This window comes from Hippichthys cyanospilos, chromosome 12, assembly GCF_059441005.1.
Source record: "Hippichthys cyanospilos isolate Australia breed blue-spotted pipefish chromosome 12, RoL_Hcya_1.0, whole genome shotgun sequence".
Lineage (NCBI taxonomy): Eukaryota > Metazoa > Chordata > Actinopteri > Syngnathiformes > Syngnathidae > Hippichthys > Hippichthys cyanospilos.
The window spans coordinates 14,264,796-14,283,202 of NC_142380.1; the positions used below are offsets into that span (position 1 = coordinate 14,264,796).

General features: G+C 39.3%; 1 protein-coding gene across 3 annotated transcripts; it reads left to right on the top strand.

The window, feature by feature from the left end:
• LOC148415008 (F-box-like/WD repeat-containing protein TBL1XR1) lies at positions 1 to 18,116 on the top strand. 3 transcript variants are annotated; one of them, XM_088429425.1, is made up of 16 exons: positions 1 to 198; positions 2,542 to 2,608; positions 6,544 to 6,647; positions 7,900 to 8,045; positions 8,187 to 8,409; positions 9,280 to 9,412; positions 10,160 to 10,301; positions 10,405 to 10,468; positions 10,536 to 10,633; positions 11,817 to 11,877; positions 12,509 to 12,630; positions 12,739 to 12,813; positions 12,908 to 13,035; positions 14,029 to 14,194; positions 14,284 to 14,385; positions 15,951 to 18,116. In XM_088429425.1, the coding sequence occupies exons 3-16, from the start codon at positions 6,590 to 6,592 to the stop codon at positions 15,975 to 15,977; spliced, it is 1,545 nt and encodes a 514-aa protein (XP_088285551.1). In that variant the 5' UTR covers positions 1 to 198; positions 2,542 to 2,608; positions 6,544 to 6,589; the 3' UTR covers positions 15,978 to 18,116. The 3 variants fall into 3 exon arrangements, with proteins under 3 accessions (XP_088285551.1, XP_088285550.1, XP_088285552.1); XM_088429424.1 differs by lacking the exon at positions 1 to 198 and adding an exon at positions 428 to 606; XM_088429426.1 differs by lacking the exon at positions 1 to 198 and adding an exon at positions 633 to 961.
• Positions 18,117 to 18,407: the final 291 nt, after the last annotated feature.

Consider the following 18,407-nt stretch of genomic DNA (forward strand, 5'->3'; position numbering starts at 1 on the left):
CTCACTCTGTTGTTATGACTGGTACTTGGCTGCAGGACAAACTTCCAGGGCCTTGGTATTTTACATTTTCCTTTCAAGGATCGCCTCGCCAAGGATATGTGACTCCCCTTTTACCGCGAAGCCGTGCAACGTAACTGGATCTTATCCGCTAAACAAGAGGGGATATACGCCGGGTGTTTGCTTCTTTTCGGAAAATAGGTTAGTCTCCGATGTGGCGATTTTCGTTGCCGCTACTACTGCTTTCTGATGCTTACAAGCGCGTATATGTTTTATTGACCGATTTGGCGTTAAGAATCGCTTATAATGGAACATCAAACACGCTGGAAGAACACACGAAAATAAAAGGAGAACGGCGCTTTGAAAATAACAGTAGCTACAGGCACCTCATTTTCGCTTGCTTGGTCAAGTCACTATGTCGAACGTCTGAAAGCGTTGCAGGCTTCTTACCGCCTGGCTTTAGCTGTAATATTTTAACCTAACGAATGATATTAAAATTTGCAACGATAACAACAAAAAACGATAATCGATAACACACATGACACGCTCCAAGTTGTACACGAGAACTGTCGGGAGATATCTTCGTATTTGAAAAGGTTTTTAACCCAAGTAGGTACCAGATTATAGCGACACTTAGCACGTTAGCCGTTAGCCAGCTTGTTAGCAGCTTTAGCGCAGAGGGGCTAGGTTAGCTTGAAGCTACCTAGCCATGTCCTAGGACGCTACTCATTTCAGTCCCCCCGAAAAGAAGCTAAGCGTAGTGTATTTATACGCGGGGGAGTGATGAAGACATTCACGAAGCATCAGCAACACTTTCAGTTGTACTACAGTAAGATTAATATAAATTGAAAGGGTCAAGTGTGGCGATCGCCCGAAGAAGAGCAATGCCGGCTGGGGCGTCGCTGTACTGTTTGTAAACGACAACCGGAAAATAGCCCGGGCAGCTTGATTTATATTGTATTAAGTATGTGACCATTTCAATTTAGATTGTATTAAAAATGAGATGGTGTGCCGTTGTCGTTTGTCTTAACATTTGCGTATGAAGAAGGCACTGCGTTAACGTTAGCTTGGTGGTTAAATGATGACATGGCTTACTGTTTATGTAAATTCATTATTAGGCACTCATACGTTCTAGTTCGGGTACATCAGTTGCTTTAAGTGCATCGGCGTAGGTCAACACTATATTATTACGTCGAGCCCATTCACCGCCACTGTGTTGGGGGATGGGCGACGTATTTCCGCAAATGGCTTGCACGCCACGCTATCCTGCTAATATAGCCCCCCCGACAGATAAGCATGTTGACACGCTTTTGCATGCACGTGACTTCGTTGTAGAGGGAAACGAATACATATAACGAGAGGATATATTCTTATGATATGAGATTACCGCACTAGAAAATAAGCAAATTCAGGGTGACGCAGTTGCTTGTCGTTATATTTCAATCTGGGAGTAAAAGGCCACAATGGTGCATGACAATATAGAAAAATTGTTCATGTGATACCAGATTTAGCTTTGTATAAAATAACACCGTTTCGACAAAAGTTGTCTGGTCTTGCAGAGTATAGAATACTGTAAAGTTGTCTATGCCTCTAAAGACGGAATTAAATTTAACACACGAGTGATTTGAAATTTTAAGTATTTCCCCGTTTTCTGCAGATAACTTTTTTGATTGGAGTATTTGGAAATTGTGTGTCACTTGTTAAAAGTTGCTGTCACATATAATAATACTCATAGAAGTATACGTCACAAATAAATGTCAAAATAAGAACCGGATAATTCTGCTGAGGTCTAATTTTCCAGATCTGTATCTAGAACTAGTCTACACAAAACCTAAACTGTACCAATATGCTCTGAGGTATTTTTAGTATCACTCTAGATGTACTGTGCAAGAGTTGACTTAATGTAGAGAGAATATTTGGCAGGCTGCTTTTAAAAATGTAATGTATAAACAAATGTCTTATATGTAACAATGAAATGATTGGTTGCTTGTTTAACATAGTTAGCTAGTACAGTAAGTGAAATGCTACACAAGACAAGTTCCAATGTTGCACCTTGGATGAAGCATTTTCGTAAATGTGCTTGTATTTGTATCTTGTTGATTTTATTGCATATCCTATTTGTTTGGGCTTATACTTTAAGTCTGTAAACAAAGCTGACCGACAATACATGTTTACGTTATACGTTGGCATTACCTATTATTCATCTTTCATTTGTCCACCCATTTTCATCTTTTTGGTGTCACATCACCTTGTTCACTTATTTTCACTCATGCTGATACAACCTTTGAAGTGCTCATTTGATACAAGGTCATTGTTATAGTGATGTTGCCAGTATGGTTTCTTTGGATAGGATTTGACTGTGATGGCAAACTTCACACTTGAACTAGGGTTTGAATGTAGGTTAACGTTGGCTTCATGGCAGCAAGTAATCTTCATAGCAGATTTTTTAGGCAGATGATTTCACAATGAGGTGTAGTATTTTTCAGTGATGTAATATAAATGTTTCTTCTATGACAAATTGTTTTGTGTGTTTGTGTCTCACAGGGGTTGAGCATTCTTATTGAGGACAACAAAGCAATGATGCACGCTTAAAGATATCCTGATCACATGGGTAAGATATTCTAGATTACTTGCGTCCTATTTTGCCATGTATCTGAGACCGTTTTTTTTTTTTTCTGCAACCTGTGCGGTGATGGTGCTTATTATGTATATTAACTACAATTAAAACCATTAGTAGAGGAAGCTCTCTTCTTTTCATGGACATGTAATTTGTTGCTATCTCAATTGTTTCTATTGGAAACATGACAATTTTAAAGACAGGGAGACAGCAGCTGTCATGTTCTTGCAGTTGTTTGTCGTCACTACTCTGGCCCACAAAAGTTCAACTTTCTCAGGAATTATACTAACATTGTATATTACAGCACCTGTTGCCATCTTAGCGGCTAGCAGCACAACCGCGAAGGGACTGCTTCCTATTGATAGACAAGACCCATCAGATTACTTTTGAATGCAGTTTAGATTACACTGACTGGACAACTTTGGTCAACACTTGCTCACTCCTCCTTAATCGGGGCTTTGACGGGCATGCAACTGGCCGGGCCTGAGCAGAGCGAACAAGGGGCTCCAAATCACACGGCTCACAGACAGTGCATCATTTTGAGTTAGCCAAAATTGTTGTCATGCAGGTCTACTTGCAAGTATCTGCACATGGTTGACATGGCTCCTGCCGCACAGGTATATGACAAGCAAGTGAATTAAGATCGGTTTGTAGTATCAGTACATTTACACGAGCACAAGTACTGAATGGAGCTACAGCCTAGATACCAACACTGGTATCAGTGCCAGTGCATTCCTGATTAAAAAAAATTACAACGGAGGGTTTTTCAAACTGTAGTGTTGCATATCCATCTAAATGCTTGAAAATGGCGCTGTGAAACTCAAGGACATACTTGTGATTCTAGTGGTCAGTCTTGTAATGTCAGGCTTGCATGTTAACCAACCCCAAGAGTTATACTGTTTTTGTGGTTAAGACTTTTCTCCAACAAATTTGACTATTTATTAATAGAAAACAAAAAAGTTTCCCTTTGGGAAGACTAGCAGTTGTTGTGTTTGTTTCTTGCTAGTCTTGCATGCATATTACATCATGATACATCAGTGTGAAGTGTGAATAAGGATTGTGTTCTGACAATATTGTTGTCTGCACGTAAGACTTTTCAAAAATGCAAGTTAAAAAAAAAACATGCTGTTTTCCTGTCTGGTTGTATCGGGATTTAGTTGCTTCACTGATGTGTTTGACAGTTTGTAGATCCATAATAGATCATTGCAACAGTGATTAGCTAAAATGAATGACAGTCAACAGGTATACACCAAGAAACGAGAGTAAACACAGATTTTTTTTGTTTGCATTTTGATGAGTTGACTGTTCAGCTCTTATCAGCGGCTTTTTCAATCTTGTTATGTGTGTGACAAGCAACAACAGACCTTCATGAATTATGACAGGTGCACATGCGCACATTTTCTTGGTCCGATGCCTTTTCAAAAAGTTTACAAAAGGCAAACGAAAACGCATTGTCAGTATTTGTATAATGGTTGCAATTTATTCAAATGAGGTACTTAGCTAATACTTAGCTAATACTGTCCCATTTGTCAACATTGGAATTTGTGCATTGCAAATATTTTCTTTTACTTTGGAAACCATGATCAACAAAAATTGTCTGACGACGAGTTTAGGATGTACCTTACAGCGCGTAATGTGACTGCTGAAGCAGTCATAAGCATGCCCGTGACGTTTATAATCAGAAAAAGCGTTTAGAAGAAGGCTGGATGAACAATGATCAGCATTTTTGTTTATTTTCTGACATGTTATTGACTAAACCAGCTCTAGCACACACTGAGGTATTAAAGTCCCTATCCCAATGCATATCACACATTTGTCAGTGTTTGCGGATGTAGCAAATGTTGCATTCTTGTCCGGGTTTCTATATTGTCGCAAAATTCTCAAACTGTTTGTCACTGGAAAAATGTCAATGTTCAAAATTTTGCACATGTAAATAAATTTCTTGTGACAAGAAAAAGAAATAAAACTGTTTGAGAATGTCTTAAGAACATTTTGCGAACATTTGCGATCTTGAACCAACCTTGATGAATCCCTGACATGAACAGCTGGTGGGCAAAGTCCTGCTGGTCTGTGTCTGTCCGTGCCTGCTGTGAAAGCCTCTTCCTCGCTAAATCCATGTAGGTTTGCTCTGCTACTGGTTTACTTCAGTGCCGTTGTACAGTCTTTGTAAATGGCGACACTTTTATCCAATAATGCATTGTTCATTTCTATACATTACTCTGGACTTTAAACTTGCTGGGGCATTGTATATATTGTCCGAATCTGCTTTTAACGCCATACATTTCCCTCACAAACTGAAAGTGCTATCTGGCGTAATTGCAAGGAATCTCACGTGACTCAAAGAAGCAAATGCAGTTTTCCGTAGTTCATGTTCATCCAAGTCATTTCATACTCATAGCATTGAATCTATTGCTACTGAACATTTTTTTTTATTGTCTTAGAACACATTTTTCATTTGGTGCACCAGCAACTTAAAACTGACTGCGATCGATTCATTAGTCAGTGTACTGATTCACTCCATGTGTTCAAATCAAAACCGGACTTCTATTTCAGATTTTTTTATTTTATTTTATTTTTTATTTTTTTTGTAACACCCCTAATTTTAAGAATCTAAAAGACTCTCAACAATTGTATTCTACTAAGGAATGTTTTGACTTGTGATGAAGAAATGATTTGACTTACCCTGAAATTGCTCAAAAACGTGTGACATAACATACAACAGGATTAATTTATTAAAAAATATAAAATTGACCAAATCAGCCCCACAGCAACAACATACCGTAATCCCCCAAATATAAGACTTTTTTTTCCCCAAAAGTAAAGGAAAAACGTTTTGGTCTGATCTCTAGGCAGTAACTTAAAAATTTGATTTTCACACAGCAATATTACTAAAACGGAAAGGATTATGTAAAAGGTTTATGTCTCCATCTGATTCAATAAAGAATGCACCAGTGAGAGAACACAGAAAAGTATTCCATTTGACTCGTTTATTAATTGTGGTCTTTTGGCATTTACACACACAATCATAAACCTGGTGGAACACGGATGGTCCGCAACTTTGGGTATTTTTGGCAAAAAGAACTCAGGGTGCGTCGCATGGGAAAAGAAAAACAAGGCGTTCATTGACAATTCACAATGTGGGAAATCGGAAACACACTAAACCTGCAACAAATTTAAAACATGAATATGAACACAAGAAAATAGGTGGAATTTACAAAGATGAGATTTATTCTGTTTTGCTATAGTTTTTATTTTGTTACCAAACTGTTGGTGTGTCCTGTACATGGTGACCTTGAAAATACCAGAATTTGACCCTAAAATTAAGGATGCATGCTATACACAGATGCGTCCTATATTTGGGGAATTACAGTAATTTTATTTGTGGCATTGTTTATTTTTTGGATGTTTCTGGAAGGATTTTAGCAGACTAGCATGATGGAAACAAGATATGCTTGCCCAGATCCCATGTTTGTTTCCACAGTCGCATTTAAACAGTGCTCTTTCTGCACTGAGAATAAGAATGAGAAAATAAGAATCTGGTTTCCAGAACACAAGCACTAGGATCTGTTATTATCGTGACTCATCTATTTGAGTCTTAGTTCAAAATACCCTGTAATGGCTGCCTCATGAAGACTACTAATAATAATTTCCTGTTGTAGGTTAATGAATTGAAATGGTTTCCTTGCCATTAACTACAAGAAACAAAACATAGCTTCTTCATCAAATGAAAAACGCAACCTTTTTCCCCCCACCATCTCAGATTTGAACATAATATCATTGTACAGTACTTGTTTGTTGTGTGTAATGGGCATCATCTGTGTATTTTTGTAGTGCTTTCCCTCTATTTTTCTTGACTTTCTTTTGTGTTTTGTCATGAGCTGTGAATAAGCATGTCTGTTTTGTTTTTTGTTTATTTTTATCTTTCCCAGGCTCCTATAGTGTGCTGACCAAATGGTTTAATGACCAGGACTAAAAATGAGCATAAGCAGCGATGAGGTTAATTTCCTGGTTTACAGATACCTGCAGGAGTCAGGTAAATCCAAATATGATATAGATTCATTTAATTCAGAGACTTTGTCCACAAGAACCCAATATTTCAAAGCTAATATTAAAAAAAAAAAAAAAAAACTGTTGTTTTTGCTTTTGGTCCAGTTCATTCTATTAATGTATGTTTCTAACTTCATTAGTCGGGAATAATTGGGCTTCACTATCTTTTTTTGTTGTTGTTCAGGAATAATTGTGCTTCACTGTCTTTTTACATTTATGATTCCTCTTATTTTTAGCCAAACTAAAGACTGCCTCAAAGCTTTGCTGGGGTTATTTTTCTTCACAGACACATTATTACTTTCACTACTTCTGCCACAACTGACACCCAGGCTCACAGTGGCTCACACTGGCTAACAGTTTGGCCAGTTAGCAGTCAATCGCTAAACCCTGGTTCACATGGCAAGATTTTAGAACGTATCCAAAAGCCAACCGAAACATGACGAGAAAAAAAATCACACGGGATAAGTTTTGAAGGTAGTGAGTTCATGAGTTAGTGACAACTAATCAATAATTCCACAGCAAATGGCAAATCTCGCAACCTCTCGTGAAATTAAACATGACTTCAGAGTAAACAAATGGCATCACAAATATATATATATATATATATATATATATATATATATATATATATATATATATATATATATATATATATATATATTTTGTATGAATAAAGCAATATAAAAAAGAAAGGCGTTTGTCCCAAACTGTGGAGACAGCACAATCATGCACTTTCAGCTGTGCCATAACTTTTGATTTTGGATTCATCAACTTGATGAAAACCCGCATACGGCCTGCGTATCAGTTAAGCTTATCTTTGGAGCTCTTATAAGAATTGGAGCAACCTTAAGATTGTCAGGAGGACAGGATTGGGGCTAAAATCAAGCTAATTATCCTACCTTGTGAACTGGGTTTAACCTGCGCTAACGCCATGGTACTTTGCACTCTCATTTACTGACATACACGTTAATAACACGGTTAGATTGCTTCATTTTAAAGCTACACACACTCAAAAGTTATTGTAGACAATAATACCTGCACATCATATGTACATTATTTTAAAAAGGCCAAAATAATTTTATCTGATCAGTCAGTGAGATAAGTGGGAAAAATATTTGAAAAAAATACCTGAGGGCAGAGCTAAAGTTCAACATGTTGATTTCAGTGCAAATTATATGTTTCTTGTCTAGTTCCTATTCAACCCATGCTTAAAAGAACTCCACGTTGTTCTTCTCCAGGCTTCTCACACTCAGCGTTCACTTTTGGCATAGAGAGCCACATCAGCCAGTCCAACATCAATGGAGCCTTGGTGCCCCCTGCTGCCCTCATCTCCATCATCCAGAAGGGACTGCAGTACGTGGAGGCTGAAGTCAGCATCAACGAAGTCAGTTGTCTTATTTATATACAGTAGTTACGCATCTTTACTTTGAGGCTCCAGTGTTGATCTTTAATGATAGAATTTCACGAAACATTTCTTGAATGTTTCTATACGTGTGTGCGCACCTATGTGTGTTGTTGTGTACAGGATGGGACATTATTTGACGGGCGCCCCATAGAGTCGCTGTCTCTGATCGACGCAGTGATGCCCGATGTAGTCCAAACCAGGCAGCAGGCCTACAGGGACAAGTTGGCCCAGCAGCAACAGCAGGCCGCAGCAGGCAGCGGCAGCAGCACTGGTCCCCAGGGAAGCGCCAAGAATGGAGAGGGTCCAGCCAATGGGGAGGAAAATGGATCCCATGCCTTAGCAAGTAAGCAAGCTCATGGTTGTAAACAAGCTATTAATCAGCTTTGTTTTCTCTTGCTGCTGGGGTGGAGCCCTATTTACTAAGAGATTTTTAAATGATCTTTCACAATCTTCTCATTTGTTTTCTTACTTTCCAAGTGTTTTAACATTCAATCATACCATTTGTTAACAACAACTTTGTTTTTTTACAACGCTGCAATGATGCAGGGATTTCACGATCCAAACATAACGTACTGTAAATCTGGAATCTGGTCCGATTACGAGGGACGGGACAAGAGCTCATATGACAAAATTTGACAAATTATAACTCAAGATTTTGCATGATTACCTTGCATATCAGTAATACATGTGGCCGAACTTTGGGAGGAAAAAAAAAACATACCATACTAATTAAAGTATGGACACAAATGCATTGGAATGTTGTTATTTTGTTTTTGAGGTTCTTCCTGGAAACGCATGTTGTAACCTACCTGGCTGAGTCGTGTGTCTTCTGTGGGTCTCACGTCCCATTGAAAAATATTATGCGGAGAAACTTGTCTTATTTAAATTTTAACAAAACATCCAAAATTATGTGATCAAAAATTACAATTAAAATTTGGTCATTCATAAACAAGTGGAAATGTGTTATTTGGGCTTCTGTGTGGGCGGCACAGTGGCAAACTGGTTAGCACGCCCACTTTAGAGGTTGTAGGTTCTCTCCTGTGTAGAGTTTGCATGTTCTCCCAGGCCCACATGGGGTTCCACACGGGTACTCCGGCTTCCTCCCTCATTCCCAAAAATAGGTCACATACACTATGTACCCACATTGATGCTCCTGTACATAATTTAATTTCACCTTCTGATCCCCCCCGATCTGATCTTCTTCCTTTCATAGATCACCACTCAGAGATGATGGAAGTGGATCGGGATGTAGAAATACCCCAGAGTAAAGCCATGGTCCTCAGAGGTCATGAATCAGAAGTTTTTATCTGTGCCTGGAATCCAGTTAATGACCTGCTGGCATCTGGGTCAGTATCAAGTAGGGCTGAAAAATTGAACAATCATAATTTTTCTAATTGCCTTTTTCAAAATTGGAGTTCTGACATAATTTGTGATTATTGTTTTCCTGGTTTTTTTTTTCATTGTATGATTCAACAAACTAGCAAATCATCTTTATTACAACAAACAACATCAGAATATGATTAAGAAAACTAAAGGAAAATACAAGGGCAGGCTTGGAATTGATCCGAAAATAATTCATATAGAAAAGTTTACTCAAACTATTTAGTAATAATTTATTGACCAGTAAGATTTTAGGTGGCCTTTTTTTTCCAATGCAGAAAGATTATTTTAAAATACAAATATTATGAATTACGAGCATTGACATGGAACAAATGAAACTTATAAATCAAAGCATTACTATTTTGGAACTCCTCTTAATGTACGGTATTATGTAACATGCAGACAGACGAAGATGTTCCATCAGTACTGCCGCAAATTTCCTCTGCTAACCACATACAGATGTCTTAGATTGTGAAATCATTTTTTTTTTTTCCTGATTGTTTATCTGATTGTTGCTGAATGATTGATGCGTACTTTTTATAGAGGAGATTTCTGGGCAATTTGTAAATTCAAGTCTTCAAAGTGCAGTTGGTAAAAACAAACAACATTTATAGTTTGTTAAAACCATTGCAAAAATAAACCGTTCAGATAATAGCTATGTGGATAAATTGATGACTTAAAAAACAAGTCTTTTATTTTTCAAACGTTGTCAGGTCTGGTGATTCGACGGCTCGAATCTGGAACCTGAGCGAGAACAGCTCAGGTGGATCCACCCAGCTGGTTCTAAGGCACTGCATACGAGAAGGGGGCCAGGACGTACCAAGCAACAAAGACGTAACCTCACTAGACTGGAATGTGAGTATGAGTGCTCTCGATGAACCCAGCACAGATGCTTGGGATCACTTTCTTTGGGGGAGTTTATCTTCTGTTTCATGATGAAAAAGCTTTTGTCTTTCAGAGTGAAGGCACGCTCCTAGCAACAGGTTCCTATGATGGCTTCGCTAGAATATGGACAAAAGACGGTAAATCCACACTGCCTCCGTATTGTGATTAATTTTGCCACCTATCTGAATTATGTGGTGGTTACAGGTAACCTGGCCAGTACTTTGGGTCAGCACAAAGGTCCTATATTTGCACTCAAGTGGAATAAGAAAGGAAACTTCATACTTAGTGCTGGGGTAGACAAGGTAAGTCATTCTGGGAGATGCTGGCTCTAACATTGTTTTAGGACAAACGTGCTGATATTCTTTAGAATATACTTAATGGTTTCAGGTACACTGGGAACCATTACAAACTATGAGCACTAGCTGGTTAAAGGTGATCAACATTGCCATCTAGTGGTTATCGATATAATGTATGGTACCAGTAACAGCCACTGCCGTATAATTAAAATCGAAGCATTTTTTCACATTTAAATTGTATATATATATATATATATATATATATATATATATATATATATATATATATATATATATATTTTCTAAAGTAATAAACGAAGAATATATCTAATGGATACAAATAATTCAGCCTGCTTTTATGTCACTTGACCTCACAACTGGCATTGCATGTTCAAGCGAATAAAAAGGAACTATCTTAATATCTTACTTGTGAATATCTAACTCTGACCATCATCCATCAAAAGACACTATTTGCTGCACTTTCTCCTCCCAACATTGGCTTTTATTCACTCACTTTCAGACCGCCAGACAGTCATTTTTAAGTATTATGAACTTTTGTTTCAAGACCACAAATATTGTGTAATTAAAAACAAAGTCAGGGATGAACATAACTGGTACACAGGTACACATGCGAAACAGAAATCACTGTTGCGTAATGTCGCATGCTTCACTTTTTGCATCGCGTATTCTACCTAATTTTCACCCATGTCAACAACCAAGCCTGAGCTGAACATTTTTTTTCTCCCTGAAACGTGGTTCCGAGATATGCCGTGGCTTGACGCGCACTTAAATGTGGTGCAAGATTTACCACTCACGTCCTCAGCTGGCAGACAAAACCGATGCATTTGATACTCGGTCGGAAAAGTTCAGTCAACCTCCAAGTATGAAAAGAGCATGTGAATGTAGCACAACTTATGGCTAACAAACAAGCGAACGGAGAAGCAATAGCCAATCGCCCTCTTGCTAGGTGGCGAGACAAACTGCAGAATTAACGTCAGCTCTGTGACCATTTTTTCCTTGCCTTTGGGCTGGTCGTTTACCTGTTTGCTTAGCTGTTATGGTACTCAAAATGTTTTTGTAGGAGCGACAACATCGGTTTGATCATTTGACTGCTGCCTGAATATTTACTGAAAGGAAGGTGTGGGTTTTGCATTGTTATTAGTAATAAGTAATGTGTTTTTCCACCCAGACCACAATTATATGGGATGCCCACACAGGAGAGGCAAAGCAGCAGTTTCCTTTTCATTCAGGTGAGTTGAAACTTTTTCATTGATGTACACAGAGGCATTGATTTATATACTCCTGTTCAAATGTCAATTTTGTGTGATTTGGGGGGAAAAATAGACCATGACAAATATTTCAAAAATAATTTCATCATATGTCCGACTTGTAACTTGTAATGTGATTCTCACAATGTCTTAAAAGGGTTAAGAGATATAGTCTCAAGTCTCAAAAGAACTTTGGATCCTTGAAAAAACATATCAAATGACTCTTGTGGTAACTAGGGGAACCAACAAAACGGTGATGCCGTTTCAGTTAAGGCTGTTAAGATCATTTGCTTGTCATTTATGGACTGTGGTATCTTTGATCTACATGGGACATTGTACAGCAGAGGCCATCCATTGTCAGCAGAGAGCTCCTTCTAGTTCAGATTATTATTATTTTTTTTTTGCCTCCCACACGCCATTACACAAACACACGTTCAAAAACGTTTAACTGAACTGAGCTTTTTATATTGTTTGTATATAAATGCACAAATTATTTACCACATGAAAATTAACTGTACATCTTTACTTCTTATATTGACTATTAAGCAGTGCAAACTCCATTTAATTGACTGAAGAATAAACCTATACATATATTTATTCTATTTCGTCACAGCGCCTGCTCTGGATGTTGACTGGCAGAGTAACAACACGTTTGCCTCCTGCAGTACAGACATGTGCATTCACGTCTGTAAACTGGGTCAGGACCGGCCCGTCAAGACCTTCCAGGGACACACGGTGAGTCAAGTTTGTTTTTGCGAAGAGAAACGTTGATTTGTCTGTGCAACTCTTGATAGGTTTTCCATCCACATCGCCCTAACCCATTCCTTAATTCACCTGCTCTAGAATGAGGTCAACGCTATCAAGTGGGACCCCACTGGCAGTTTGCTGGCCTCCTGCTCTGATGACATGACTCTAAAGGTCCTTTCACACATGTGCAGGCTGGTGACCACATGACTATGCAAAAGCGTTTCCTCGGAACTAACTGTCTGGTCTCTTGTGGGATTGTTTGCAGATATGGAGTATGAAACAGGACATGTGTGTCCATGACCTTCAAGCCCACAGTAAAGAAATTTACACCATAAAGTGGAGCCCCACAGGACCTGGGACCAACAACCCCAATGCCAACCTTATGTTGGCCAGGTGAGTCCTGTCCTGATTAGGCTTGGGCCGATATCAGAATCTGGCGGTATGATAACCATAAGTAAAAATAAAACGCTATCAAGGTATTAAAATTATAGCTCAAATTTGGTTTCCATTGAACACAATCAATTTTGGTTTTAAACATTCTTCTTGTTTTTTAAATGTTCTTCTCACCCGGTCAATGGTAAACTACTTTTAAGCGGCTGCACCGTGCTTTCATGAATGTCCATACTAGACTTAGAAATAATCCTCTTAAATACTCATGGCTAAATTTTCAAAATAACTTTGGAAGTTATTACCTGTAACCCTTGAAATAGAACAAAGCAAGTCAATAAGACTAGTTTGATCATAAACTTGTGTTTTGGATGAAAAAAAAAAGAGCACTTAGGTTTTCTTTTTGAAAGCCATGTAGTAAGAGCCAAAAAGGGTGCAGAGAGCATTCTAAACATCATAACTTGATTTCGATTGGTAACGCTTCGCCCAGTCATCTCCCAGAGACGGCGACGTTATTAAAATTCAGCAATTTTTTGGTTTAGACATTGCAAAAATGTTATGTCCAGCATGCTGCCTTGCTCTTTCTCCCTCAAGCATACCAAGAAGAAAAAAAAGGGGGGGTGCCATTCAGTTATATTAAAAGAATTGGCTTGTTGGGTTACCTCCGCATAATTTACTCCTTTTAACTCTTTTCATGCCAGCCATTTTTAGACATTACATTTTTTCAAAATATTTGAAAATTAAATACAAATAAGTACCTGGGATGAAATGTCTGAAATCTTACAAATGCAAAATTTCATCTTTGGAATTGAATGACTTGAACGCCCCTCTTGTTAGATCACGCAGAAAGAAAAAGAAACACCCCTAGTAAACCGTCAACACGGTTATCGGCCCATGCCGAGTCCCGACTTCAGACTAGCTGTACTGTTTCATTTGCGTGACTCTAGCGGTTTCATGTGCACAAAGTGTAACTCTGTCCCGTGCCTCGCTCTGTCTCAGTGCATCGTTTGACTCGACGGTGCGTCTGTGGGACGTGGAGCGCGGGGTGTGCATTCACACGCTGACCCGCCACCAGGAGCCTGTGTACAGCGTGGCCTTCAGTCCTGATGGCAGGCACCTAGCCAGCGGCTCCTTTGACAAATGTGTCCACATCTGGAACACTCAGGTCTGAGCACTAAGTTTCTGCTCTCTCCCTCACACATGCGCACCCCCATCCGAAGCAGGTTTGGCTAACGTCAGTTTGTCTGTCTTCAGACCGGTGCTTTAGTCCACAGCTACAGAGGGACTGGAGGGATCTTTGAGGTCTGCTGGAATGCCACCGGGGACAAAGTGGGAGCAAGCGCATCTGATGGATCTGTAAGTACCCCTCCGTCTGATCTCTGCCATTCAACTCATCATCTCTGCTGAGTGGTGCAGAGTGCCATCGTCACACCTGGAGTCAGGAATTTATTGACCAAAAGTGCAACGGTAGCGATGCCGTCGCAAGGCTCGAAATAAGACGGTTCGCACCGCTGTTAGCGGCATAAATGTTGGACTTTGCACCTCATCTAAATACAACGCATGTTCAACGGGCCTCCTCATGTAGGGAGGGAAAGGCATACGGATCATGCATCATCAAAATATTGACGAGAGGAACAAGAGACTGTGGTAGTAACTGTGTCTGGCATTGGAAATCCATAAACTACTATTTGTTAGTCTCCGATAGTCATTACTAGACATCAGAGGGTTGTGTGCTCTTTTGAAAAAGAGCATTCCAGCAGCAAATTGTTCATCATGTGACTTATGGAGAAAATTGCAGAAATGCAGAACTCATTAGTTTTTGGATCGCTACAAAAACAGTCAATGTGTTTGACACTTTGGATAAAAATCGTCACCATTGCTTGGTGAGACAAGATGGGAGATAAGCTAATTGCTATGCCAATTTAAGATTTACATGGCTAGCTTGGTAACAGCGTATTTACCTGCTTCTGTGATTGATTCCGCTTTTATAGCCATCTGGTTGGAATGGTGTTAAAGCACAGATCTCTCGACACTAATCAGCAAAATAGCAGGAAAATGAATAAGTGTTTGGTATCTGGAAAAGAGAATTTATGCTCGCTAATCTGAACCGAAACCAGAAATTAATTACGGCCGGTACGTTGTGTGCCAGCAAGGAATCACCACCCGTAAGCTATATATTAAGTGTATTAATATATTAGTGTGAAATATTTCATATCAGTAATGTAATTTCTTTCTTTTATTTCTTACAATAATATCCTGAGTTTTGAAAATCAATTTCATCTCCATAATTGTATTCAGTTTGGATTCTCAGGCATTGTACTGTTATTCCGTCCCTCGGCTGTAGTCGGGGAACACAGAGGGCTGGAGTTTCCCTCGTAGCAATGCCCCTCAGATGTCGAATTGAGAGTGGAGCTGACCAAAAATAATAACAAGCGGCGTTTACGCTTGAAATGACAATTTATTGCAAAAGCACGCTAGGTAACAGATTTCCAAAGCTCTTTTTCACCCTCAACGCTCTCCTTCTGCCTGTTCGGCATGGGATTTTACCTGGAGAACGCTCCAAGTAGCGTCCTCAACTGACTGGCCGGGCGCTTTTGCGTCAGCCAGCTCACGGGCACTCCTACAAGATGTGTGACTGGCTTCCGGCGTGACCATCGACCAATGAGGCAACTCCTGCCCTCACGTTCCATTTAAGATTTAAGTAAATATGTTTAGTGCAGTAATCTTTGTCTCAGATATGTAAAGTACTGTCACTTCCTCAGGTATATGTTCAATATCGCAATATTATCTTGTCTCCATAGCAGCCCTAGCTACCTTACCTACCTCTGGTCATGTTCCAGATGAGGAACTGCGGCTTGTGGCTTCCTGCCCGTAAACTGTCAGTTTTTCTCACAGCTTTCCACCGCCTCTTTTATCCGCAGGTTTGCGTATTAGACCTGAGGAAATGACACTCGTGCGGGGGAGCCATGGACCGACTACGAATGTGTACATAGCCAAAATGACTGACTGTCCCTGCCTGTTTGCCACACTGCTGTAGTCCCCACCAGACGCCATGGCCTGCCATTACCGCCAAACAGAGCGCTGCCCCCAGCCCCCACCTTCAAACACTCATTCAAGGACCACATTTTCGCCACATCTGCTTTTTGGGCACACGTGAGAGACTGTCAAGAGGAAGCCGCTGCTTCCCGTTCGACTCAGTCCAGACCCTAATATGTGCAAACCAAAACACCAGAATTCCTTGTCTTTCCTCTTTTTAATCCTTTGTACCAGAATTCTAAAGATTTTTTTTTTTTTTTGTCGTCGTTGTTCTCCGTTGGTGTGTGCATATTGCATATGTCAGCGTTTGGTGTCCTGTGGACATTGTTTTTGAATTGGATTTTACTGTAAGTTTACTATTGTGCTGGGAGAGGATGGGGCAAGAGGAGGGTGCGTGTTTAATTTTTAAAATGGATGCCCACTGTTCGGCAAGACATCACTTCTTGGCACTCTTCAAACATGCAGATGTATAGTATGGTGAGGTACATTGATTCATCCATTATTTTTTATCTACTTGGTTTTTTTGTTGTTGTTTTTTTTTGGGGGGGGGCGCATGGTAAACTAATGATAAAACAAGGAATCCCGTACTTCTAAATCTCTTTCGGTTGCATCTTTTGCTCAGATTTTTTTTCAGGTCTTCACGATCAATCAGGTTAAAGATCCTCTGTACCTTGCGTTGGTCTCAACATCATCGTCCTGAGGCCGGCATCTGACCTCTGTTTCTGTCGTGGTGAAGGAACTTGGCATAGGTGTTTACAGCAGCAGCTGGGATCTGTGGGTAACGAGAGAGCAAAAGGGCATGGAGCTTTAACAGCTTGCGTCCATTTGAAGAGTCATTGTGCGATTCAAGGCAAGGCAAAGTAAATTCAAGGCAAAGTAATGCTGAGTGATAATCAAGACTAATCCCCTCTTATATGTGCACCGCGGGTTTCAAGCTCGATTCAAACTGTTGCCCGAATCGTTCGCGTTCGGCTCCCTCTGTTCGAGCGAACGCTCTGGAGACGGGCTTTATTCGAGCCTATGCACGGATTGACAAGGCTTTTTTTTTTTTTTTTTTTTTTTTTTAATGTTCTGATGCCAGTCTGTGCTTGTTGTTAAAATGCATACGTTTGTGTGCCACTCTGGCACACAGAATGGATTCAATTACATTTTCATGTTTGAAATGCAACGTGTGATGTTCTCGTGTGTGACCAGGGGCCGTGACCATGAAGAATGTTTTGTTTGTTTGTTTGTTTGTTTGTTTTATAAAAATACCATTTAACAGTCATTGGAAAGATGAACTAGCTGCCCTTCGAAAGGGTTTTCTTTTCCTGCACTTTAGAGTAAAATGGAGAAACAGGGGAGGTGTGTTTTACTCATTGAACACATCTAAAATAAAAAAGTAAATTTTAAAAAGAAGAACAGCAAAAACAGTGCAGTGTTTTCGAGAGATTCGAGGGGTTTTAATCACATTTCATCTAACTTATCGTTAAAGTCGAAGCCAATGTCTGCATTCCAGGTGTCATCTCAGCCGTAACAGCTCAATACAATTACATGGCAAGTTTGTTGGAACGTTACCTGTTTAAAACATTTTGTACTATTTTGATTCAGTGGTGTCAATAATGACTGAGCTGTACTACAAATACACAATTTGAAAATGAGGTCCATGACAGTGGAATGGTATTTTTTAATGTTTGTTTTAGATAAGCTTTTTACACTGCATTCAAGTGGTAGCTTTTTTTCTTTTTTGTTCCTACCAAGAAAAAAAAACTATATACTAACGTTGATTCTTCTATCTTTGCTATGTTTGAGAGCCCTTGAAGGTTTTGTATCTCCAAACTTTTGTAATTCAGATTGATTTGTAGCTATGTACTCAAAAATGAACAAAAAAAAAAGAGTAAAATCTGGATAACTGTTGATGTATCACAGAAAATGTAAATAACTGTTTGCATTTTTTTTTCTTGTGATGTCTTTGCCCTCACTTGCGTTTTACTCTCTCACTCACATGGTTGCAGTCTGACTGTCGAAATAGCAGTCGGATCTCAAGGTCTAGAATAAAATCTATTTTGATAATAAAACTTGATTTCATTTTTCCTCCCTCATCCCAAGTTTAAAATCCTCCAGAGGCCCATATGTGACTTGAGGACTACAATTTCTCTTTGTTTATTCGGCAAATTCCTTGAAAGAGACATTCTCGAGATAACATGGGCAATCCCTTGCCATATTTTAAAAACTTTTAATTAACCATGAAAAGACCCATTGAGATTTACATATCTGTTGCAAGGTTGTCTCGGAGAAGAATTGCAGACAGAAACCGCAAGCTCGGAATTCAACTAAAGATCAGAAGAGCAAGACAGATAAAA

What these genes read in the sequence shown, in the direction of transcription:
- LOC148415008 (XM_088429425.1), top strand. Translation starts at nt 6,590, where the DNA reads ATGAGCATAAGCAGCGATGAGGTTAATTTCCTGGTTTACAGATACCTG. An exon ending in TAACCTCACTAGACTGGAAT is followed by an intron (nt 10,302 to 10,404) that starts GTGAGTATGAGT and finishes TTTGTCTTTCAG; the next exon opens with AGTGAAGGCACGCTCCTAGC. An exon ending in TCCACATCTGGAACACTCAG is followed by an intron (nt 14,195 to 14,283) that starts GTCTGAGCACTA and finishes GTCTGTCTTCAG; the next exon opens with ACCGGTGCTTTAGTCCACAG.